The sequence below is a fragment of the Loxodonta africana genome, chromosome 2, assembly GCF_030014295.1.
Source record: "Loxodonta africana isolate mLoxAfr1 chromosome 2, mLoxAfr1.hap2, whole genome shotgun sequence".
Classification (NCBI taxonomy): domain Eukaryota; kingdom Metazoa; phylum Chordata; class Mammalia; order Proboscidea; family Elephantidae; genus Loxodonta; species Loxodonta africana.
The window spans coordinates 227,079,745-227,106,175 of record NC_087343.1 but is presented as its reverse complement, the minus strand read 5'-3'; the positions used below and the strand labels follow the sequence as shown (position 1 = coordinate 227,106,175).

Below are 26,431 nucleotides of genomic sequence, written 5' to 3'. Positions count from 1 at the left end.
TCATAGAGACTCTATAGGACAGAATAGAACTGCCCCATAGGGTTTCCAAGGAGCAGCTGGTGGATCCAAACTGCGGACCTTTTGGGAGCAGGACAAAACAGTTCACATACGCACTGTTTTCATAACCACACTCTGTCGTTCCAAGTGGACACACTCTACCTATGTATCCGAAATGCTGTTCATGTCTGCTCTATTTAACATTGCCTAATTAAGTTTCGGAGCCCTAGTGGTGGACTGGTTAAGAGCTCAGGCTGCTAACCAAAAGGTAGGCAGTTCGAATCCACCAAGCTGCTCCTTGGAAACCTTATGGGGCAGTTCTATTCTTTCCTATAGGGTCACTATAAGTTGGAATTGACTTGAAGACAATGGGTTTGGTTTTTTTGGTTTAATTAAGTTTTAGCTTATTTTAAAATTGTAGTTTATTTTCTTGAATCAAAGAAAATAAAAGATAATCATTTGAACTGTATTGTTAATAAGAGCACTAATTACACAAAGAATTGGTACTGCTAAGATTTTCTCTAGGTTCATTTCCAGAGTATCGCAAGTACAACTTCACAAACTTATTTATGTAAGTTTCCTTTAGAATTCCCTCTGCTAACCAACAGAGGTATTGGCCCACCCATGGGACAGCGCCCTCTGGGGAAGGAGAGCTCCTGCCTGGTAAGCAGGGTCCTTGCTTGCACTGCGAAGGTCATCAGAACAAAAGCAATGAAACACCCCAGGTATGTATCACAGAAGGTTCTAAAAAATCAGAGCCTTCAATCTCCAAGCTTTTGCTGCTCCCTGGAGAGCATGCCGCTCTCCTTACCTGTGCCACACAGACATGGTGGTCTCCCTCCCTTACACATATAGCACAACAGCATGTGATGCACAAAACCACCTCCTCGCCCACTGGACGATGCTTTCGGTGGCCCACTCCAGAGCACACCCCCAAGCCTGAAAAGTTGGGCTGTCCCCTCCTGCTGCCATCCCATCATCACCCCATGCCTATCTTGTACGCTCCTGACTCCCTGGTGCCTGGCAGACAGAAGGCTCTAATGGGTCCTTGTTGGATGGATGGGTGGGTGGGTGGCTGGGTGGATGGGTGGGTGGATGGGTGGATAGGTGGGTGGATGGGTGGATAGGTGGGTGGATGGGTGGATAGGTGGGTGGATGGGTGGATAGGTGGGTGGATGGGTGGATAGGTGGGTGGATGGGTAGGTGAATGGATGCGTGGGCAGGTAGATGGGAGATGGGTAGGTGAATGGATGAGTGGGTGTGTCGACGGTGGATGGGTAGGTGAATGGATGAGTGAGTAGGTGGATGGTGGATAAGTGGCTGGTTGGGTAGGTGGATGGTGGATGGGCGGCTGGATGGGCAGATGGATGGTGGATGGGCAGGCAGGTGAGTAGGTGGATGGTAGATGGGCAGGTGGATGGTGGATGGATGGGCGGATGGTGGATGGGTAGGTGGATGGGCGGGCAGATGGTGGATGAGCGGGTAGATGGTGGACAGATAGATGCCACCCTATTCCTCCACTGTCACAGTGCTCCACACCTGCCAGGGAAGTACTCTCTCACAGATGAGAGTTGGGCTGAGTAGGTGGATGGTAGATGGGCGGATGGATGGTAGGTGGATGGTGGATGGGTGGGTGGATGGTGGATGGGGGGGTGGACGGTGACGGGTGGTTGGAGAATGGGTGGGTGGATGGTGATAGGTACATGGTGGATGGGTGGGTAGATGGTGATGGGTGGCTGGATGGGCGGGTAGATGGTGGATGGGTGGGTAGGTGGACGGTGGATGGGAGGGTGGATGGTGGACAGATGGTGGATGGGGAGGTGGACGGTGGATGGGTGGGTGGATGGTGGACAGGTGGATGGTGGATGGGCAGGCGGATGGTGGATAGGTAGGTGGATGGGTGGGCGGACGGTGGATGGGTGGGTGGATGGTGGACAGGTGGATGGTGGATGGGCGAGCGGATGGTAGATGGGTAGGTGGATGGGTTGGCGGATGGGTGGGCAGATGGTGGATGAGCAGGTAGATGGTGGACATATAGATGCCACCCTATTCCTTCACTGTCACAGTGCTCCACACCTGCCAGGGAAGTACTCTCTCACAGATGAGAGTTGGGCTGAGACTGGGAAGAAGGCCACCCAACACCTGCCTGCATCACCACCACAAGCAGTGGCACCTTAAGATGGGAAGACTTAGGGGTCTGGATCTCTATGTCTTCCAAAGACTCCCCACACCCCCATTCACATCTCCATCCTAGAAACGTGGGGTGCCTGACCTCAGACTGGAGCACACCCTAGAGGTGCTGCCTGCCCCACAGCAGTCCCCACACAGTATGCGGCATGGTCCGGCACCAACAGGGTCACAACATTGACTTGACATGAAAGCCTGTCACCTGGAAATCATGAAGCCACCTACACAAAACAGTGCAGGCGAAGGGGGGGCTCTGCACGTCGCCTCCTACTCTCCCACCTGCCCTTCCCAGCTCCCCACCACTGCTCATCCACTCAGCGGTCATGCTGTGACAGGAAGAGGGCTGCGACAGCTGCCCCTATGGGCGGGCTGGGTGCAGAGCACACCACACGTGTTGGGCCACCGTCCTGCCGTGGGTCTGCATTGGCTCCCGGGCCGCAGTATCTGCCAGCGCAGCAGGATCTGCTTGGTGGAGGTCCTGCTCAATATTAAAGGAGCACATTCTTCTCTTTCTGCCATATTTTTCTGATGATTAAGCTAATTCCTCCGAGTCTCATACGAAGCCAACAGTCAATTACGTGCCCTGAGGAAGGGAGTAACTATGTGGATAATTCAGGGGTGATGAAAAATCACTGAAATTTGATTGTTACTAAAGCCGAGTAGAAGCAAATCACTTGCTACTCCATTGTTTTCAATAACTAATTACATAAAAGCGAGGCATACGTTATACCAGTCTTGGAAAGAACAATACACCCATCTGCAGCACCTTAAAATCGTACGATGCTAAAAATTATGTGTTAAATCTGGTAAAACTTCACCAATTTGGTATAAACGGAACGGTCAGTCTTAACAATATCCATAATTTTTAAAGGCATTTTTATTAGTTTCAAATATAGTGCATATTGTAAGAGTGGGTACCAACACACAACCCTGTCTTGTCTAAGAGCATTCACAATAAATTCACACCACATAGCAACGTCCAGAGAACAGAGTCATTTAAAACATGGACTTAACTGCTGCATCTTGTAACACACTGAGTGTAAGATGTTGGTCTGAAAATGCAATGTATGTAAGGAGGGTTTTTCTACTGGAGAATAAGATTCTGGAATTTGTACACAGTAGGGCTAATATGAGTCATCTGGATTATAGTAAAGGGGCTCTGGTGGCACAGAGGTTAAGTGCTCGGCTGCTAACTGAACCCACCAGCTGCTCTGTGGGAGAAAGATGTGGGCAGTCTGCTCCCTTAAAGACGACAGCCTTGGAAACCCTATGAGGCAGTTCTACTCTGTCTTACAGGGTCGCTATGAGTCGGAATCGACTTGACAGCAACGGGTTGGATTATACGTGTGTGCCCTGGACACACAACACCAGAGGGCACAGTGCTGATGAAGATCCAAGGTTTGTGACCCCCAATGCCTGACACGAAGTTCCATTAAGTATAATTGTCTTTTGGTCTTTGTTATATTTATCAGGTTGGTTTTATCATATGATTGTTGACTGAGAAATTAATTTCTTCTTCCGTTTTTTTTAGGAAGCCACAGTAAAAACCAGCTAATTTTTATCTCCTGAAGGGATGTCTATCTCATGCCTCAGAACACCAAGGGGTGCTGAGGTGGTGAGGGACCTGGTTCAGGTCAGTCCTGTCAGTTGGGGACGGGGAGAGAAGGAGAAGGTAACAGAAAACACAGAGGCTAGACACTCAATCATCATGGCAAGACTGACTATTCCCCTAGCTAGAAGAATCTTTTCACCTAAGACGAAATTAATTTCCTATTAATTAATTAAATAATTTTTATACGAAGACAAGGAGCCCTGGTGGCACTGTGGTTAAGTACATGGCTACTAACTGAAAGGTCAGTGGTTTGAACCCATCAGCTGCGCTGCGGGAGAAAGATGTGGCAGTCTGCTTCCGTAAAGATTTACAGCCTTGGAAACCTACGAGGCAGTTCTACTCTGTCCAATAGGGTCACCATGAGTCGGAATCAACTCAACGGCAATGGGTATTTTTTTGGTTTTATAGGAAGGCAAACTATCAGCAGCTTTTAAAGCAACAATTCACCTCTAACAGCCAACAATGTGTAATTTTATATAGTCACGAACAACTTTTTGAATCTGGTTTTAAGAAAACATAGAGTTTAGTGTCTTAACACATCATGGTGAATTAAAAACTGAAATTAAATTAACCTGGAGCAGTGAATATAAGGAATATTCTCTGTTCTTTAAAAGGAAAATATTTTAACAATGGTTGCCACAATCTTACTTTCTACATTATAAAGAATAGTTTTAACATTAGGGAAGTCATTAATAGGGTGGCAGGAGAAAGGACAAATATTATAAAGCGTCTCTCTTGAGAGGGGAAAACCTTTTAATATTCAAAGCTACAAACTTCTAAGCCTTCATCAATATCTTTCTAAAAATACACTTTAAACTCCGAAGCTAGCATGATTTATGCACACGTTTATATGCATCTTTTTACAGTTTCCTTTTTAAGCTAGCCCCTCAGTCTCTTTAAGGTGCCAAGAAAAAAAAGAGAGACGCTTTAAAAGGGATGCTATGAAGTCACTGGCATCAGCAGGACTGCTAACTCACAAAAGCGGTCTACCCCAGAAATCAGCCCCTACTTCACATTTTCACCATAAAAACTAAACAAATTACCCTTCCTCTCCGAGCGTTTCTTGCGCCTCCTTTTAAATCGCCGCCCCATGATGCTGAAGAAGGTCCCCACATGTAAAGTTGCCGTGACAAGGGACGCCATGCCAACGAGCCGACCCCCAGCCACAGCCAGCCCAGCTCTCGGGCGCGTCCCTCAGTCACTGGGGCAGTCACACGGAGGCTCAGCGCTTAGCATGCCACCGCCGCCACAGCCACAGCAGCCCTCTGCCGGCACCCGGGTGGCACCCAGCACCCGGCACCCGGGAGGGAGCCAGCTCTCCCCCTCTGCCACAGGCGTGCTCCTCAGCTGCACAGCTGCTGGGCTGAGGGAGCGCAAACCACCAGTCACTTCCCGGCTGGCCGTGCCACCCAGAACGCGGCACGTGACAGTTAACCCTTCCACACCGCCACTCACAGAACACCACACGGAGAGGGAGGGGAGAGGTGCCCAATGCCTGGGGATCTTTCTAGGGAGATGGCCCACAGCAAACAGATCAAAGGCCTTAAAAAAGTCCTTTCTGTCTCCTTGAAAACAAAGTTCCTAATATAATGAAATTAAAGTGTCAACAAAAGAGTTTTACTGTTTAAAAAGTAAGAGGCTGTCACGCAAGGCAGCCGGTGGGATGAATCCATAGGAGGGTGTTGCTAATAAAGCCCCCAGAAGGACAAGCACACCGCACTTCCAATGGCGGCCCCTGCTGACCGCCCTCCTGGCAGGGCGCTCCCTCCTTCTCTCCCTCCTCCTCGCCTGACTCGGAGCCCCAGGCCCTGTGGTGACTTGCTGGGCTCCCTACTTCACTGCAGGGATACCGCCTACTCCGGGGGGTTATGAGCACCCAAGGGGCAGAGGCTAAGACTGAAACCGCTCCTGTGCTCCACAGCGTCTGGCAGACGGACCAGGCAGCCTGGGCAAGCACCCTCATCTCTCTCACACACACATGCTCGCTCTCACACGTTCTCTCTCTCACACACACATTCCCTCTCACACACACACATTCCCTCACACACACACATACATTCTCTCTCACACACACACATTCTCTCTCACACATTCCCTCACACACACACATTCCCTCACACACACACATTCTCTCACACACACATTCCCTCTCACACACACATTCTCTCACACATACACATTCTCTCCCACACACACATTCCCTCTCACACACATTCCCTCACACATTCTCACACACATACATTCTCTCTGACACACATATTCTCTCTGACACACACATTCTCTCTCACACACACATTCTCTCTCACACACATTCTCTCTCACACACACATTCCCTCTCACACACACTCCCTCACACACATTCTCTCTGACACACATTCTCTCACACACACATTCTCTCTCACACACACATTCTCTCATACACACATTCTCACACACACACATTCTCTCACACACATTCTCTCTCATACACACATTCTCACACACACACATTCTCTCTCACATACACAGTCTCTCTCACACATTCTCTCTCTCACACACACATTCTCTCTCCCCCACACACACTCACTCACACACGCCTCATGGAGTACTCGAGTACCTTTGTCACTTGGGACCCAGCCCATTGTGCCGGCACAGCACAATCCATAACCCTCAACGCCTTCTGTCTAGACTAACACAGCTCCAGCCCCAGGGAGACCCTCCCACATCTCCTATCATATGCTCCTAAACAAAAGTTAATTGTACACAAGTGCTCTGGAGCCCGTGGGCTGTCTTGCTGCTGATCTTGCCTATGGGTCATGCTTCAGGTTACATTGAGGATTTGAGTGGCACGTGCACTGAGGTGAAAGAAATGACAAATGAACTAACCTGTCAAATCCTTCCTCTCAGCATGATGTACTCTTATTTTACATAACACGGTACCATTTCCCAGTAATGTCCCCCGTCTGTTTTCCTATTTATTATTCCTAAGGTACATGCATTAGCGCAACAGTCACACAATTGTACATGGTGGTCGAGGAATATTTTGTCATATTAAGTAATTCATTAAAAAAAGGCCCAACTGCCTCATGGCAATCCCATGTGGGTCAGAGCAGAACTGTGCTCCATGGGGTTTTCATGGCCGTGATCCTTCAGAAGTAGATTGTCAGATCTTTCTTCTGAGGTACCTCTAGGTGGACTCAAACCTCCAACCTTGCAGTTATCGGCTGAGTGCATTCACTGTTTGTGCCACTCAGGGACAAATGATTCATATTGCTCCTAAATTTGTATGAGAGTGTGTGTGAAGGTCTAGACATACCGGGCGTAAACCATATGATATTGATGCTCTGTGCTGGCAACCAGACGGACATCAAACACCAGACCTGTCAATAGTTTTATTTTTATATATTTATATTAACATATAACACTAATTATAAACAATACGTTAATTGTTAATATACAAAATTATTGATATTAAATAGTATTAACATTAACTTAATAAAAATTTCAAGGTGTTCAATTAAAATTCAGCTTTAAATAATTTTAAAACTGTGATATTACTCAAAAGAAAAAGTCCTCTAACTATGTTAGAGAACAAACAAGAAAACCTCTCTGGAACTACTTTGTATTGGAGCCCTGGTGGCGCAGTGGTTAAGAGTTTGGCTGCTAATCAAAAGGTCAGCAGTTTGAACCCACCAGCCATTCCTTGGAGACCCTATGGGGCAGTTCTACTCTGTCCATAAGGTCACTACGAGTTGGCAACCGGTTTGGTTTTGGTTTTATAGGCATCTTTATTAACAATTCCCTTGCAAGGAATCAAAATAAGTTAGGTACATAACCATGGGAAATGACCAGTGGTTAACCAGGTCTAGAGGACTGAAGATTGGCCAAAGCTTAAAAAAATCATCACATTTTAAAAAACTCACCCCGCTAAATAAGAATGCCTTGTGCAATGTCCCTGTCGCCAGTGCAGGCGCCCCGCCCCCAGGAGATGCAGGTGCCCCGCCCACAGGAGATGCAGGTGCCGGTCGGGGCGTGAGGGCTGCCAGGAGAAGCCACATTTGAATTTCAAAGCAAGGCCCCAGGGGTCTCCTAATGGGGACTGAACCAAGGAAGAAGCAATTTGAAAAATGGAGCTGAAACTTCCAGATCTCTCTCATCCAGGATAAATAGTTTAACAAGAGTTTCAAGCAGTCCAGATCAAACCAATAGCAGTTTAAGGTAAAAAGACAAATTATAAAAAGTTATCTTGACTCTGGATTCTTTAGGATGAAATTACTGAGGAATAATCGAAGGCTTAAAAAATTCAGGTGAAAAGAAGGAACCTCTCCCCAGTGGCTAGATACTCTCAGGTTAAAAAGAGGAAAAAAAATCTGTGATTTCTCTACATCGGTGCTTTGTTTGAGTTTTGTTTCTAGAGGAGGCTAAGCTTGATGGGGGACCTTCATCTCTGGGACAGCCTCCATTCACATTCACACCACATCTTTGCAAATGGCGCAGCCAAGTGGAGCCACTCCCAGGAGAGGCTGGCGTGTCTCTGCGCCCCCTGCTGGCTCTTGAAGGACTTGTCCGGGGTGGGCTCCAACCAGCTGAAATCAAGGGCTGGTTTTATGGCTTTGGGATTTCCTATTATGGAGTTTCCCAACCAATACACAAGTGATGACTGCCCCTTTCTTTGAAATGAGAAAATTCTAATTTCTCCATCATAACCCAAAAAAGACAACAACGTTCTACATCTAGCCACATGGCAAGTTATAAGTATATTCATGGAAAGAAAAACTTTCAAAGTATACATATACTCCTATCTTTAAAATTTCCAATTGTTTAAATCAGATAAATCAGAATCCATAAACCTGATAAGCCAAGAGACGTGACAAAAGGATATTTGGATTTGTTTGGCAGCCTCTCACTGGGTCCTTTTCAGAAGCAAACGGCACCGGTGAGGATACGACCCTGTAATGTGGCCACAAAACCCTAGTATGTGCATAGCTTTTCAGGAGTCCATCAAATCTATCAAATAAGATAATACTGTCAGTGAAGATACATGAGCATCACCATCTTGAGTTATACATTCATAAAAAATTAACTGGGGGTTTACAGTCTATGGAATTTTCAATCATGTCGTGCACATGGGAAAGCTGGACAATGAAAAAGAAGGCTGAAGAACTGATGCATCCGAATTGCGGTACTGGCAAAAAATGACTATACCACAGACTGTCAGAAGAATGAACAAATGTGTCTTGGAGGAAGTACAGCCAGAATGTTCTTTAGAAGTGAGGAAGGCAAGGCTATGTCTCACTTACTTTGGACATACCATCAGGACTACCAATCTCTGGAGAAGGACATCATGCTTGGTAAAGTAGATGGTCAGTGAAAGAGAGGGAGACACTCGATGAGATGGACTGACACAGTGGCTGCAACGATGGGCTCAAACATACCAACAATTATGAGGATGGCGCAGGACCAGGCAATATTTTGTTCTGTTATTGTTGGGAGTTGGAGTTCGAGTTGGAGTTGACTAAATGGCCAATAACAACAGCAAATATTGTGAAAGATGTCACAGTGAGTTTGTTAAGAGAACTTGCACTGGGCTCATCCAACATCTGTGCGTCTGTCTTGTGTCAAGGCTGCCGTGGAGTCATTGATCCAGCACATTTCTCAACACTTCTTGGTTCAATAAGACCAGGTCCACTTAGGTTCCTGCTAACTAAAACACACGTAACAGTCTCTAAAAGACGTGCTCGTTTCCTGACCATAATGTTGTACAATCTCACTTGATGTTGGCTCTACGTTAACATAAAAAATTAGATAAAAGTGGCAACGCCATATATTTTGCCTTCAACTAATAATCACATTGTGTTTTCCTCATCAAATGACGCAACCCAATGCACCATAAATCTTCCCAACGTGATGTACACTTTATTTGTTCTTTCCTGAAACAGCAATTTAGAACCTGCCAGCATGACAAAGCGAAGGGCACCCTCACTGTGGTAAATCTGGGGCTGTGAGCTGTAGAGGCGCACCAATGGAGCAGCCCCTCCTCAAGGCACATTAATTTGTTTTAGAGTCATTCCAATTAAGTTACCAGAGTTGAGGTGGTGTCCTGACTCTGTATCTCTATCCTTTCCTGCTTCAGTTCTCCCTGCTTCCTCCTTTCACCTTTAGGGTTTGTCTTATTCATCTAGTGCTGCTATAACAGAAATACCACAAGCTGATGGCTTTAACAAAGAGAAAGTTATTCTCTCACTGTCTGGCAGGCTAGAAGTCCGAATTCAGGGCACCAGCTCCAAGGGAAGGTTTTCTCTTTCTGTCAGCTCTGGAGGAAGTTCCTTGTGATGCAGCCACCTTCCCTTGGTCTGGGAGCATCTCAGCACCTCAGGTCCACAGGATGCGCTCTGCTCCCAGTGCTGCTTTCTTGGTGGAATGAGGTCCCCATGTCTCTCTACTCACTTCTCTCTTTCATATCTTAAAAGAGATTGGCTTAAGACACTATCTAATCTTGAAGGACTCATCAGCGTACATGCCAGTAATTCACCTTATTACATCATAGTGATAGATTCACAACACCTAAGGAAATCGCATCAGATGACATTACCTAGTCAAGCTGACAGATATTTTGGGGGGACAGAATTCAATACATGACATTCCACCCTTTGGCCCCCCAAAATTCATGTCCTTGCCACACATAAAACATCTTCAACCCATCATACCATAGCAAAAGTCTTAAATCAGCTGCAAGCCCAAAATCTAAAAATTCCTCTTCATCTGCAAAATCCAGAATATAAGTTATCTGCTTCCAAAATACAATGGCAGAACAAGCACAAGCTAGACATTTCCATTACAAATGGGAGAAATTCGAGAGAAAGAAGGCATAACAGGCACAAGCAAGTTAGCAGAACACATTACATTAGCCCTCAAGCCTTGAAAATAATCCTCTGTTCTCTGAGACCATGTACACAATAGCCCTGCCCTCCAGACTCTAGGTACTGGCCGCACTCTCCAGATTCTGAGTGGAGGCCCCTCAGCCCTGGGCTTCAGCTCCACCTTCCAGGCCCACTGAGATGGCAACTCTGCTCCCTTGGCTTCAGGCACACCATTCTCCTAGTCCATCTAAGTGAAAACTCCACCCTTAGAAAACCAGAGGCCATGGATCCGCCCTCTGAAACCCCAGAGGTCCCGGCCATACCTTTTGAGACTAAGTTAGCTTGGCTTCCTGTGTTCTTGTCTCTTCAGCTTCTGCTTCCTTGTTTCTTGGCCTCTCGGCTCCTCGGGCCTCACGCCCACATCTGTCCTGCTGGGGCAGGTGTTCCAAAGCTCTGCAGCTCCACCAATAAGTGCCTGGAGGCACCCCACTCCGCCAGTAAACTTTGGCCCGAAGGCACTCAGCTCTCTCGCTCCATGGGTCAGCAAGCCTAGCTCCAGGGCCAAGTCCCCAGAGGCAGCCCACTCTGCCAGGAAGCCTCCTGCGCACAGGCGCTCAGTTCTCTTGCTCCATGGGTCGGCTCCAGAGCTGTCTGGCGCTGGTCTGCTGATTCTGCTATTGCCGGTTCGCTGCTCCTGCCACCAGTCCTCTGCTGCTGTTTCTCACCATCTGCACCTTCTCCAGTGTTAACAGTTCTCCTCATCTCCCTGAGTCTTCTATCCATTCACAGCTTCAAAATCACTTCCATGGTTTAGGTGTCAGTTAGAGCAGCACCCCACTCTCGCAGCACCAAATTCTGTCTTAGTCATCTAGTGCTGCTATGACAGAAATGCCACAAGTGGATGGCTTTAACAAAGAGAACTTTATTCTCTCATAGTCCAGTATGCTACAAGTCCAAATTCAGGGTGCTGGCTCCAGGGGAAGGCTTTCTCTGTCTGTCAGCTCTGGGGGAAAGTCCTTGTCTGGGAGCATCTCAGTAGGAACCTCAGGTCCACAGGATGCACTCTGCTCCCCACACTGCTTTCTTGGTGGTATGAGGTCCTCACGTCTTTCTGCTCGCTTCTCTCTTTTATATCTCAAAAGAGATTGGCTTAAGACATTACCTAATCTTGTAGACCTCGTCAGTGTAACTGTCACGAATTCATCTTATTACATCATAGTGATAGGATTTACAGCGTTGGAAATCATATCAGAAGGTAAAATGGTAGACATTCATGCAATCATACAAGGAAATCACGCCCTAGTCAAGCTGACAGATATTTCTGGGGGACACAATTCGATCCATGACAGGATTATTTAAGAGAAACATAAAGAGGATGCCTGTGTCCAGGAGAATGGAGGAAGTCACAGCAAATGATTAAACTGACAAAGGTTACTGTTTAAAAATATTTTAAAGCCCTTTTTTTTCCAATTTTAAAAGTGCACCTGTTTGCTACTTCAGTCGGCTATCTTTGCAAGTTAATAAGGACATATAATTCTAGCAGAATGTCAGAAGTAGCCATTCGCCATTTAGCACTGACATTCCAGGTACCTAGTGAATTTCCACCACCGGTCTGCTAGTTTGTCATACTGTGTACCTTCCATGTTGTTGCAATGCTGGAAGCTACGCCATTGGTATTCCAAAAACCCATGATGAACAGATTCCAGTGGAGCTTCCAAACTAAGACAGACTAGGAAGAAGGGCTTGGAGACCTACTTCCAAAAATCAGCCAATGAAAACCTTACGGATCCCAATAGAACACCGTCCAACTCACTTGCTTTGGACACATCAACAGGAAGGATCAGTCGCTGGAGGAGGACATCACACTTGGTAAAGCAGAGGACCAGCCAGGACGAGAGAGATCCCTGATGAGATGGACTGGCACAGTGGCTGCAACAATGGACTCAAATATGCTGGCAATAGTGAGGATGATGCAGGACCGGGCAACATTTTGTTCTGTTATACATGAGGTCACCACGAGTTGGAGCTGATTCGACTGTCTCTATCTATCCATCCAGTTAATTTTATTTTTACCTGTCCTCAAAGTAAAGACTCCAAAATGTAATGTTCTGAGAACATTCAGTTAAGATAAAACTCTTAAAAAGTATTTTTCTACTCTTATAATAAGAAAAAAAGATGCTTACCCACTAGAATTCTAAACTCTCTAAATGATCAGGTATTCACTCATTGGTTATTTAAGAATAGTCAACACATGGGAAACCGTGACATTACTTAATGTCATATTGAAGTGCCTCAGAAATGTTTGTTAATAACAAACATAGCAAATACTCATTCCTCCAACTGACACTGAGTGGGTACCTACTGTATACCAGGCACTGTCCTAAGGGTTTGGGATACATCTGTGAACAAACAGACAAAAACCTCAGCTTTCGCAGAGCTTATATTCTAGCAGGAGAAAGACCGTCAGTGGTAAGCATAGACATTAATTACATCACGCTGTGTGTCAGAGACGACAGGCGCTGTGCTAGGAAGAGGACTTGAGTGGGTACCAGGCAGGAGGCAGCAGTACCAGCTTGGTGAGAAGCTGTGATGAAGCAGAGCCCCTGGGTGGTAAGAACGTCAGCCATGACAGTGCCTGGGGGAGAGCATCCTGGGAGGGGACAGAAGGACAAAGCCCCTGAGGCAGAAGCAGCAGCAGCAGTGTGCCTGGCATCTTCCAGGAAAGGCTGCAAGGCCAGAACGACTGCAAAGGAGTTGGCAGGAGAGACAGGAGGGAAGAGAGGTGGCCAAGGGGCCCCGAGGTGCAGACACGTGGGGTCTCCTAAGCCACTGTAGGACTGAGGTGATCACTCTTAGGGGACAGACCACCTCAGAGCTTTGAGCAGAAGGGATATGGCCTAATCTGCTTTTGAAAGGAGGTGCTGACCACTGGTGAGGACAGATGTGGGGATGAGGGCTGAAGAAGGGAAAAGCCGAGCAAGCAGCAGGAAGTGGCCACATTCTGAATGTCGAAGGTTCAATGTCAGGGTAAGAGAGGAACAACCCCGCAGCTTCTGAGCACTGGAAGATGGGGCAGCTGACGGGAAACGCTGAGGTAAGAGCAGGAGTTGGGCCTGTCGTCTTCCAGTGGAGATATCTGTGAGCTACCCGAGGAGATGCTAGAAGGACGCAGGGTCTGTGTCTGGGGTGCAGCCTGGCTAAAGACCCACAGCTGGGCTCAAGGGCACCAGGGAGAGTGCAAGAGGTTGCTGGGGAATGAGTAATAAAGTGACAGAGACAGATAAGCCCAAAGACTGACGCCTGACACTGCAGCTGCCGGAAGAGGAAGCTAGGGGCGGGGGAGCCACTGAGGCCAAGTGCTCAGTGGGAGCTGATAATGTGACCATGGCCACGAGTCAGTTCACTGAAACCTCACTGAAGTCAGCAAAGTGGATTCTGTACTGATGGCATGAGGGCACGTAGACACGCCACCATGTTTTCACAACTGTCACTCAATGAAACCTCACCACGGCCTGCAAAGTGGGTTCTGTACAGACTGCGTGAGGGTGTGTGGACACGCCATCATGTCTTCACAACCATCAGGGATACTGTTCACAACTGAGTCCTCGTGAGAGGAGCTATGCCCTCCACATAATGGGTGGCTACACCCCGTGACCACAACTACAGTGCCACGGGGCCTCAGGCAAGTTTCTTCTCTTCTGCCCCTCAGACTCCTCATCTGTAAGTCATGATGACAGTTACGCACGCCTACCCCTGCTCCACCCCCTGCCCCCATGCAGTCCTCTTCCCAGCACGTTCCTGTTGTCTTTGACACACAGCATGATGTAATGTCTGCTCCGGGCACCGCTGATGGTCTTCCTTTGCCTTGCTAGAATACAAGCTCTGTGAAGGCAGAGGTTCTTGTCTTCAGGTGAGGACAGGGTAGGTGCCACCTGAGTTTCCGCTGCTATGGTATTTTACCGCTTTATAAAGAGGGGACTGGTGGGTGAAGGGGTTACGTGGCCTGCCCAAGTCCCATGTCCGATGAGTAGGAGGACTTGCTGGAATCCAGGGTGCACCAGCCTAGAACTGAGCTCACCCCACTCTGCAGGGCTGCCCCATTAAAGCAAAAACACTACTGCCAACATTATATATTTTTTAATATATTCAGATTCTTTATAAGTAAAAAAAAAAATACACCAATTCTTCAAACATTCTATTTCCTATCAGGCCAGAACGATCACAGTTTTCAGCCTGCCTGCAGCATCCTTCAACTCACTCACGATAAGGAATCCAATTAAGCTTTTTGCATTTTCATTTAAGATGACTTCACCCAGGAATTTTCAGTCAAAAATCCAAATGTACGTGTCTCAGATGAGTGCTGATTTTGAAAGGCAAAAAGTAACATATTTTGAATCCTGGAATGGCTAGGATTTTTCCTCAAGGGCAAGCAATCTCAACCTTCTCCTGTTTGTCAGCCAAGCTTCCTCAGGATTTATGAACAAAGGATACAAAGTGACACCTGGGTTATGTGATCCTAAAACGAAACATTAGACTAAAGCAGTGGAACCAGGACATTATTTTACACATAAACTTTAGACCCTCAAGAATTTTTTTAAGAAGTATATAAGATGTACAAAATTGTATCTTCCAATTCCATAAAAAACAAAATAAGCCAGCCCATAATTTATTATAGTTAAATTTATAAATTATTTTGATAAAATTTAACTTACAAGTCCTATCACTCACTGAGGATCCCTGGTGGCATAGTGGTCAAGAGCTCGGCTGCTAGCCAAAAGGTCAGCAGTTTGAATCCACCAGCTGCTCCTTGGAAATCCCATGGGACAGGTAGCTATGAATCGGAATCAACTCGAAGGGAACAGATTTGTTTTTTGTTTTTTTTTAATCATTCACTGAATTAAACCAGCTGTAGGTATTTCATACCATTGCCTCTTGGGTACTTTAAAAGGGTTAAAATAAAGCCAATTAACAGAAATTACAGAACTCATTGAACAAAGCCAGAATCTCAGCGCACATTAGGAAGGCGTGGAAACTTGTATGATGTGAAACGAAGTTTTTCTTCGCTGCAACACAGTATGCCATCTAGCCTACTCTTTGTCTTAGATGCTAAGCTACAGCACCACCTACCGTTCTAAAGGAGTTCATCAAGCCTCCAAAAGACCAAAGTTGGAAGTCCGCCAGATGCTCATAGCCAGACACTCACAGCTGGGCCTTGTGTTCTGGGAGCCAGCCTGGCCCTCACAGCCGAGCCTGGTGTTCCGGGAGCCAGCCTGAGCTTACCCTGGGCCTGGTGTTCTGGGAGCCAGATTGGCCCTCACAGCCAGGCCTCATGTTCCAGGAACCAGCCTGGCCCTCACAGCCGGGTCTGGTGTTCCGGGAGCCAGCCTGAGCTCACACTGGGCCTGGCCCTCAGAGCTGGGCCTGGTGTTCTGGGAGCCAGCCTGAGCTCACATTGGGCCTGCTGTTCCAGGAGCCAGCCTCGCCCTCACAGCTGGGCCTTGTGTTCCGGGAGCCAGCCTGGCCCTCATAGCTGGGCCTTGTATTCTGGGAGCCAGCCTGAGCTCACACTGGGCCTGCTGTTCCAGGAGCCAGCCTGGCCCTCACAGCCGGGCCTGGTGTTCCGGGAGCCACCCTGGCCCTCACAACTGGGCCTGGTGTTCCGGGAGCCAGCCTGAGCTCACACTGGGCCTGCTGTTCCAGGAGCCAGCCTGGCCCTCACAGCCGGGCCTGGTATTCTGGGAGCCACCCTGGCCCTCATAGCTGGGCCTGGTGTTCCGGGAGCCAGCCTGAGCTCACACTGGGCCTGCTGTTCCAGGAGCCAGCCTGGCCCTCACAGCTGGGCCTTGTGTTCCGGGAGCCAGCCTGGCCCTTACAGCTGGACCTGGTATTCTGGGAACCACCCTGGCCCTCATAGCTGGGCCTGGTGTTCTGGGAACCAGCCTGAGCTCACACTGGGCCTGGCCCTCAGAGCTGGGCCTGGTATTCTGGGAGCCAGCCTGAGCTCACACTCGGCCTGGTGTTCCAGGAGCCAGCCTGGCCCTCACAGCCGGGCCTGGTGTTCCGGGAGCCAGCCTGGCCCTCACAGCTGGGCCTTGAGTTCTGGGAGGCAGCCTGAGCTCACACTGTGCCTGCTGTTCCAGGAGCCAGCCTGGCCCTCACAGCTGGGCCTGGTGTTCCGGGAGCCAGCCTGGCCCTTATAGCTGGGCCTGGTATTCTGGGAACCACCCTGGCCCTCACAGCCGGGCCTGGTGTTCTGGGAGCCACCCTGGCCCTCACGGCTGGGCCTTGTGTTCTGGGAGCCAGCCTGAGCTCACACTGGGCCTGGCCTTCACAGCTGGGCTTGGTCTTGTTAGGTGGTAGCTAGTATTCCCAGGCTCTTTTGCTAGGAGCTGGCCTGGCACTATTGGGCTCGGTGTTGCCAGGAAGGGACCTGTCCTTGACACTTAGGTCTTGGTGTTCTCCTGATGAACATAAAAAACGTCATAGAACATCACCATCAGACAAGGCCACTCTTGAGACCATAATGGACCAAGACAAAACAAGACCACCGCAACATCAAATCTGAACACAGACAAAAACATAAACATGGTCCAAACCACAAATACCTCCTCATCCTGGCTAACACAGGTAACTACAGTTTTACTTCTAAAATTAGCTTTAGCCTTGCTTTCATCTTTCCTGTTTTAGTTAAGACTTCATACGAGAACCAATCATAAAATCATCTGGCATCATCTGAACCAGAATGAGGCCCTACTTTCTTGAACCATCCCCCAAATCACCTACCACAAGCTCAATCCTATAATAAACACTAAATCACCTACCAAAGGTTCAATCCAATCATAAGTCCTTTTTAACCCACTCTCACTTGTTGTTGTTAGATGTTGCTGAGTTGGGTTCAACATCTGTATCTGTCTCTACATCAACCAATCAATATAGAGAGATAACTGAATATGTTCGATATATTTAATAGAGTAAAATGCTGCCTGGTTCTGAACCATCTTCACGATCGTTTGGATGTTTGAGTCCATCGTTTTGGCTATCGTGTCAATCCATTTTCTGTCCATGGTGTGTGTTCTTTCTCATTATAATGAGGAAAAAACCCAACTTATTTAACCATAAGTGTGTTCCTTGTAGTCTTTGGCTAGAGGGCATTAACACAATCAAAGATAGAGTTAGAGGGAATTTTCGTAAGATTTAAGTGATTCCATAATAACTCAGGAAAGTCTGTATAGATGACAACTTGAAAGGAAAATATTTTAAAAACTGAAAGGAAAATATAGACAAATATTTTTTCAAAATGTTATCACAGGGCTTTTCATAAGTCCTGTTATAATATCACTGCATTAGACACAAAAAGGGTAAGCAGCAAACGTTAAAGGTGTATATTATAAAACGTAGAGTAACTGTGAAAAAGTTTTCAAAAGAGTTGTATTTCATAAGCCAATAGTAGAGATAAAAAATCATCAATTAATACAAAAGAAGGCAGGAAAAGAGGCAAAAGGAACAAAAACAGATAGAACAAATTTGAAAAAGCAGCAAAATGGTGGATTTAAACCAAACTGTATTGACAATTACATTAAATGTAAATAGTCTAAACACTCCAGTTAAATGGCAGAAATTGGCAAACTGGGTGAAATGGCAGGACTCAACTACAAACTGTCTACCAAAAACACCTTTAAATATGAAGCCACAGATTGGTTAAAAGTAAAAGCATGGAAATTTACATAAACATGCAAACACTGATAACATAAGCTTGGTTGGCTACATCAGTCTTGGACGGGGTATACTTTAGAACAAGGAATATACCAGAGATTAAAAGAGACATTTCAAGAGACCCAGCCCGGACACCAGGCCCCTTCCCACCAGTTCCAGAACCCTCCTGCCATACGCCGCGGCCCCCAGGGTACTCAACCCAGACGCCAGGCCCCTTCTCATAGGTTCCAGACTCCTCCCACCACCTGCTGTGGCCTTGAAGGAACCCAGCCTGGGCCCCAGGCCCACTTCCACTAGCTCTAGATCCCTCCCACCACCTGCCTGCAGTCCTGAGGAAACACAGCCTGGACCCCAGGCCCTTCCCCGCCAGCTCAGGACCCCCCTGCACACTGCAGTGGCCCTGCTCCAGCCCCTGGCCCACTTCACACTGCAGATAAATGACCCATCTCCATCCCCTTCCCTTCCTGCTGGATCTGCCCAGCACACCAAGACAAGGTAATGAGAACTATCATGTTCAGAAGAGCAAGCAACAAAGCACACCCAGACATAACCAAACAAAATGGAAAAACAGGACAAAACAAACCTACAATCAATAAAGAAATAATACCTAAATGTTTCATGGACAACAAATGCTATCGAAGCATATTTAAAAAATAGGATAAGTATTTCTCATATTTACCACATTTTCATTTGCTTGATTTATTTTTATATGCCACCACTATATTCAAGCTACTTTGACATGAGGCCAGCATATATAGTCATTGCAGTTATCCCAGAAAAAAATAAATTTACTTGTTGGATCAAGTAAAAAAAAAAAAATAGGATAAGATGGGGCAAAGCCAAGATGGTGGAATAGACAGATGCTTCCATCGAGCCCTTTTTACAACAAACACCCAAAAAAATGAGTGAAACGAGTATATTTGTGACAAGCTGGGAGCCCTGAGCATCAAGTGCAAGCTTAGACAACGAACTGAGGGGCAGGGGGAGGAAGTGGGCGTTCAGAAGTCGAGAGGAGTAGCCGGACCTGAATCGTGGGGAGCCCTCAGGCAGGCACCATTCCCGGAGCGGAGGCAACCAGCTGGTCCTAGCATTCAGCCACAATTTTCTCAGGGAGAAGCAGCCAGCCACACAGCCCACTCACACCTCCAGAACCTGAGCAGAAGAGCGCTCTCAGCAAAAGCTAGGGACTTGCGTATATTTTACCCCCGCCCCCACCCCCAAGCTGGCTTCAGTGGCTGAAACCCTGGGCCTGAGATACACCCTGGTGAGCACCTAGAGCCATCCTCCTGGCCTTGGGGAAGGAAAAAAATTGCAACTGGGGGAAAAAGATAATTTGCTAGCTCCATTAACTGGGGGAGCTCAGGACAGACGCAGCTCCTGTCCAGGCATAAACCGTCCGTGGACCTTGAGCACCTTTCCCTTCTGCACGGACCTGTGTAGGCCTCTTTCGGGAGAATAGGCCCTTGTTGGCAAACTCCAACCATTTCAGCTGTGCGGTGGAGAGGTGGGTGTTTGACATTTGACATTGCTTTGCCTATTAAAAAAGGTCCTCACCTACCCACATCAGGGACCTAAGGACTGGTAACTCCACTCAGATCACCCAGCCACCTGTGACAGGGGTCCAAAGATAACTGGTACCTCCCAGTCCTTGCAACCAAAAACTTTGGGTGCCCATGGTCCCTCTGCAGGACCCACCCACCAGCACGCTCTAGGGAACAGAGACACGTTTTCCTCAGAGACACTCGAGGGTCAGTTCTCAGCCCCCTGCCTTGTTCAGAGCGTGACCCCCTGCTGCAATCAGATACCGGTATATACGCCAACCACGCCTGCCCCTCTAAGACTGTAGGACAGAGCCTGTACCACACACTTGATATCAACTACCTGGAAACCTGAGCTTCATTGACACAAGAAAACTGAATGGACTCCTAGACTGATATACCTGATAACAGCTCTAGCCAGCTGGGGACAGGACACAAGAGTTCCAAAGGTGAAAATAATCAAGCTAGCTCACTCAAGCAACCCATAGGGGTATACCAAAACAAAACAAAGCAAGCAGCTACGACGCAGCAAGCAAGCATAAACTAATACAATAACTTATAGATGGCTCAGAGACAACAGTCAATATCAAGTCACATAAAGACACAGACCATGATCACCTCAACAGGCTCTCAAAACAAAGAATCTAGGGACCTTCTAGATGAAAGTGCATTCCTGGAATTACCAGAGGCGGAATATAAAAGTTTAATACACACACCCCTTCAAGACATCAGGAAGGAAACGAGGCAATATGCAGAACAAGCCAAGGAACACACAGATAAAGTAACTGAAGAAATCAGGAAGATTATTCAGGAATATAATGAAAAGTTTAATAAAGTGGAAAAATCCATAGACAGACAGCAATCAGAAATTCAGAAGATTAACAATAAAATTATAGAATTAGATAACTCAATAGAAAGTCAGAGGAGCAGAATTGAACAAGTAGAAGCTAGAATTTCTGAACTCGAAGATAAATCATCTGAAGAAAAATCAGATAAAAGAATTTTAAAAAAGAAAGAAACCTTAAGGATCATGTGGGACTCTATCAAGAAAAATAACCTATGAGTGATTGGAGTACCAGAACAGGGAGGGATAACAGAAAATACAGAGAGAATTGTTGAAGATTTGTTGGCAGAAAACTTCACTGATATTGTGAAAGATGAGAAGATATCTATCCAAGATGCTCATCAAACTCCACATAAGGTAGATGTTAAAAGAAAGTCGCCAAGACATTATAACCAAGCTTGTTGAAACCAAAGATAAAGAGAGAATTATAAGAGCAACGAGCAATGAAAGAAAAGTTACCTACAAAGGAGAGCCAATAATAAGCTCAGACTACTCAGCAGAAACCATGCATGCAAGAAGGCAATGAGATGACATATTTAAAAACTGAAGGAAAAAAATCGCCCGCCAAGAATCATATATCCATCAAAACTGTCTCTTAAATATGAAGGTGAAATTAAGACATTTCCACATAAACATAAGTTGAGGGAATTCGTAAAAACCAAACCAAAACTACAAGAAATACTAAAGGGAGTTCTTTCGTTAGAAAACCAATAATATCAGGTATCATACCAAGACTAGAACACTGGGCAGAGCAACCAGAAGTCAACCCAGACAGGGAAATCCAAAGAAACAAAGCAAGAGTATTAAAAAAAAAAAAATAGCCAAAAACAGGGTAACAGCGATGTCATTATATAAACGAAGACAACATTAAAATAATAAAGAGGGAATGTAATTATACACCTTCCATATGGAGAGGAGATACAGAGATACAAAGAAATAAAAGTTAGTTTTAAATTTAGAAAAATAGGGGTAAATAATAAGGTAACCACAAAGGAGATAAACTATCCTACTCATCAAAATAAAATACAAGGGAAAAATACAGACTCAGCAGAAACAAAATCAACAACAACAAATGTGAGGAAAGGACAATATATAAAGAAAATCTACTCAGCACATAAAATTAAGTGGGAAAAAGAAAATGTCAACAACACACAAAAAAAGACATCAAAATGATAGCACTAAATTCATACCTATCCATAATTACCCTGAATGTAAATGGACTAAATGCACCAATAGAGAGACAGAGAGTGGCAGAATGGATTAAAAAACAAGATCTGTCTATATGCTGCCTACAAGAGACACACCTTAGACTTAGAGACACAAACAAACTAAAACTCAAAGGATGGAAAAAAATACATCAAGCAAACAACAAACAAAAAAGAGCAGGAGTGGCAATATTAATTTCTGACAAAATAGACTTTAAAGTTAAATCCATCAGAAAGGACAAGGAAGGACACTATATAATGCTTAAAGGGACAATACACCAAGAAGATATAACCATACGAAATATTTATTCACCCAATGACAGGGCTGCAAGATATGTAAAACAAACTCTATCAGCATTGAAAAGTGAGATAGACAGCTCCACAATAATACTAGGAGACTTTAACACACCACTTTCAGTGAAGGACAGGACATCCAGAAAGAAGCTCAATAAAAACACGGAAGATCTAAATGCCACAATCAACCAACTTGACCTCGTAGACATATACAGAACACTCCACCCAACACCAACCAACTATACTTTCTTTTCTAGTGCACATGGAACATTCTCTAGAATAGACCACGTATTACGTCATAAACATTGAGATATTACAAAGCATCTTCTCTGACCATAAGGCCATAAAAGTGGAAATCAATAATGGGAAAAGAAATCAAACACTTGGAAACTGAACAATACCCTGCTCAAAAAACACTGGATTATAGAAGACATTAAGGACAGAATAAAGAAATTCATAGAATCCAATGAGAATGAAAACACTTCCTATCACAATCTTTGGGACACAGCAAAAGCAGTGCTCAGAGGCCAATTTATATCAGTAAGTGCACACATCCAAAAAGAAGAAAGGGCCAAAATCAAAGAATTATCCCTACAACTTGAACAAATAGAAAGAGACCAACAAAAGAAACCCAGAGGCACCAGAAGAAGACAAATAATAAAAATTAGAGCTGAACTAAATGAAATAGAAAACAGAAAAACAAATGAAAGAATTAACAAGACCAAAAGCTGGTTTTTTGAAAACATCAACAAAACTGATAAACCACTAGCCAAACTGACAAAACAGGAGAGGAAGCAAATAGCCCAAAAAACAAATGAGAGGGGCAATATTACAACAGACCCAACTGATATTAAAAGAATCATATTGGATTACTATGAAAAACTATACTCAAACAAATTTGAAAACCTAGAAGAAATGGATGAAATCCTAGAAACACACTACCTACCTAAACTAACACAAACAGAGGTAAAACAACTAAATAGACCCATAACAAAAGAAGAGACTGAAAAGGTAATCAAAAAACTCCCAACAAAAAAAAGCCCTGGTCCGGACGGCTTCACTGCAGAGTTCTACCGAACTTTCAGAGGAGAGTTAGCACCACTACTACTAATGGTATTCAGAGCACAGAAAAGGACGGAATACTACCAAACTCATTCTATTAAGCCACCATATCCCTGATACCAAAACCAGATAAAGACACCACAAGAAAAGAAAATTATAGACCTATATCCCTCGTGAATGAAGATGCAAAAATCCTCAACAAAACTCTAGCCAATAGAATTCAACAACATATCAAAAAAAAATTCACCATGACCAAGTGGGATTCATTACAGGTATGCAGAGATGGTTCAACATTAGAAAAACAATTAATGTAATCCACTACATAAATAAAAGACAAGAATCACATAATTTTATCAATTGATGCAGAAAAGGTATTTGAGAAAGCTCAACACTCATTCATGATAAAAACTCTCAGCAAAATAGGAATAGAAGGAAGATTTCTCAACATAATAAAGGGCATTTATACAAAGCCAAGAGCAACATCACCCTAAATGGAGAAAGCCTGAAAACATTCCCACTGAGATCGGGTACCAGACAAGGATGCCCTTTATCACCACTCTTATTCAACATTGTGCTGGAAGTCCTAGCCAGAGCAATTAGGCTAGATAAACAAATAAAGGGCATCCAGATTGGCAAGGAAGAAGTAAAAGTATCTCTATTTGCAGATGACATGATCTTATACACAGAAAACCCTAAGGAATCCTCCAGAAAACTACTGAAACTAATAGTTCAGCAGAGTAGCAGGATACAAGATAAACATACAAAAATCAGTTGGATTCCTCTATACCAACAAAAAGAACATTGAAGAGGAAATCACCAAATCAATGCCATTTACAGTAGCCCCCAAGAAGATAAAATATTTAGGAATAAATCTTACCAGAGATGTGAAAGAATTATACAAAGAAAACTACAATACACTTCTGCAATAAACCAAAAGAGACTTACATAAGTGGAAGAACATACCCTGCTCATGGATAGGAAGACTTAACATTATAAAAACGTCTATTCTACCAAAAGCGATCTATACATTTAATGCAATTCCGATCCGAATCCCAATGACATTCTTTAATGAGATGGAGAAACAAATCACCAATTTCATATGGGAGGAAAAGAGGCCCCGGATAAATAAGGCATTACTGAAAAAGAAGAACAAAGTGGGAGGCCTCACTTTACCTGAGTTTAGAACCTATTATACCGCCACAGTAGTCAAAACAGCCTGGTACTGGTACAACAACAGATACATGGATCAATGGAACAGAATTGAGAATCCAGACATAAATCCATCCCCATACGAGCAGTTGATAGTTGACAAAGGCCCCAAAACAGTTAAATGGGGAAAAGACAGTCTTTTTAACAAATGGTGCTGGCGTAACTGGATATCCATCTGCAAAAAAATGCAACAAGACCCATACTTCACTCTGTGCACAAAAACTAACTCAAAATGGATCAAAGACCTAAATATAAAATCTAAAATGATAAAGATCATGGAAGAAAAAATAGGGACAACGTTAGGAGGCCTAATACATGGCATAAACAGTGTACAAAACACTATTAAGAACGCAGAAGAAAAACTAGATAACTAGGAGCTCCTAAAAATCAAACACCTATGCTCATTCAAAGACTTCACCAAAAGAGTAAAAAGACTACCTACAGACTGGGACAAGGTTTTTAGCTATGACATTTCTGATCAGTGGCTGATCTCTAAAATCTATATGATACTGCAAAGACTCAACTGCAAAAAGACAAATAACCCTATTAAAAAATGGGCAAAAGATACGAATAGACACTTCACTAAAGAAAACATTCAGGTAGCTAACAGATATATGAGGAAATGTTCAGGATCATTAGCAGTTAGAGAAATGCAGATCAAAACTACAATGAGATTTCATCTCACTCCAACAAGCCTGGCATTTATCCAAAAAACACAAAATAATAAATGTTGGAGAGGCTGTGGAGAGATTGGAACACTTCTACACTGCTGGTGGGAATGTCAAATGGTACAACCACCTTGGAAATCGATTTGGCGCTTCCTTAAAAAGTTAGAAATAGAACTACCATATGACCCAACAATCCCACTCCTTGGAATATATCCTAAAGAAATAAGAGCCTTTACATGAACAAATATATGCACACCCATGTTTATTGCAGCACTGTTTACAATAAAAAAAACATGGAAGCAACCAAGGTGCCCATCAACGGATGAATGGATAAATTAATTATGGTATATTCACACAATGGAATACTACACATTGATAAAGAACTGTGAAGAATCTGTGAAACATTTCATAACGTGGAGGAGCCTGGAAAGCATTATGTTGAGTGAAATCAGCTGCAAAAGGACAAATATCGTATAAGACCACTATTATAAGAACTTGAGAAATAGTTTAAACTGAGAAGAAAACATTCTTTTGTGGTTATGAGAGGGGGGAGGGAGGGAGGTGGGAGAGGAGCATTCACTAATTAGATAGTAGATAAGAACTACTTTAGGTGAAGGGAAAGGCAGCACACAATACAGGAGAGGTCAGCACAACTGGACTAAACCAAAAACAAAGAAGTTCCCTGAATAAACTGAATGCTTCGAAGGCCAGCGTAGCAGGGGCAGGGGTCTGGGGACCACGGTTTCAGGGGACATCTATGTCAACTGGCATAATAAAATCTATTATGAAAATTCTGTGTCCCACTTTGAAGAGTGGTGTCTGGGGTCTTAAACGCTAGCAAGCAGCCATCTAAGATGCATCAATTGGTCTCAACCCACTTGGATCAAAGGAGAATGAAGAACACCAAGGATACAAGGCGATTACCAGCCCAAGAGCCAGAAAGGACCACATGAACCAGAGACTACATCGTCCTGAGACTAGAAGAACTAGGTGGTGCCCGGCTACAACCAGTGACTGCCCTGACAGGGAACACAACAGAGAACCCCTGAGGGAGCAGGAGAGCAGTGGGATGCAGACACCAAATTCTCCTAAGACCAGACTTAATGGTCTGACTGAGACTAGAAGGACCCCAGTGGTCATGGCCCCCAGACCTTCTGTTACCCAGAACAGGAACCATTCCCAAAGCCAACTCTTCAGACATAGATTGGACTGGACAATGGGTTGGAGAGGGATGCCGGTGAGGATTGAGCTTCTTGGATCAGG

At 45.1% G+C, this 26,431-nt stretch overlaps 1 protein-coding gene across 6 annotated transcripts in view; it reads right to left on the bottom strand.

The window, feature by feature from the left end:
• The window catches only part of ADARB1 (adenosine deaminase RNA specific B1), a 214,814-nt gene that overhangs the window by 74,216 nt on the left and 114,167 nt on the right, over window positions 1–26,431 (bottom strand). Inside the window, exon 1 of one of the 6 annotated variants that reach the window (XM_064279564.1) lies at window positions 4,840–4,975. The exons of 4 other annotated variants lie outside the window; for them this stretch is intronic. In XM_064279564.1, the coding sequence (XP_064135634.1) occupies window positions 4,840–4,939 (100 nt within the window). In that variant the 5' untranslated portion in view covers window positions 4,940–4,975. Of the gene's footprint in view, window positions 1–4,839; window positions 4,976–26,431 lie in introns of those variants that run through there. One more of the 6 variants, XM_064279565.1, reaches the window with a different exon arrangement.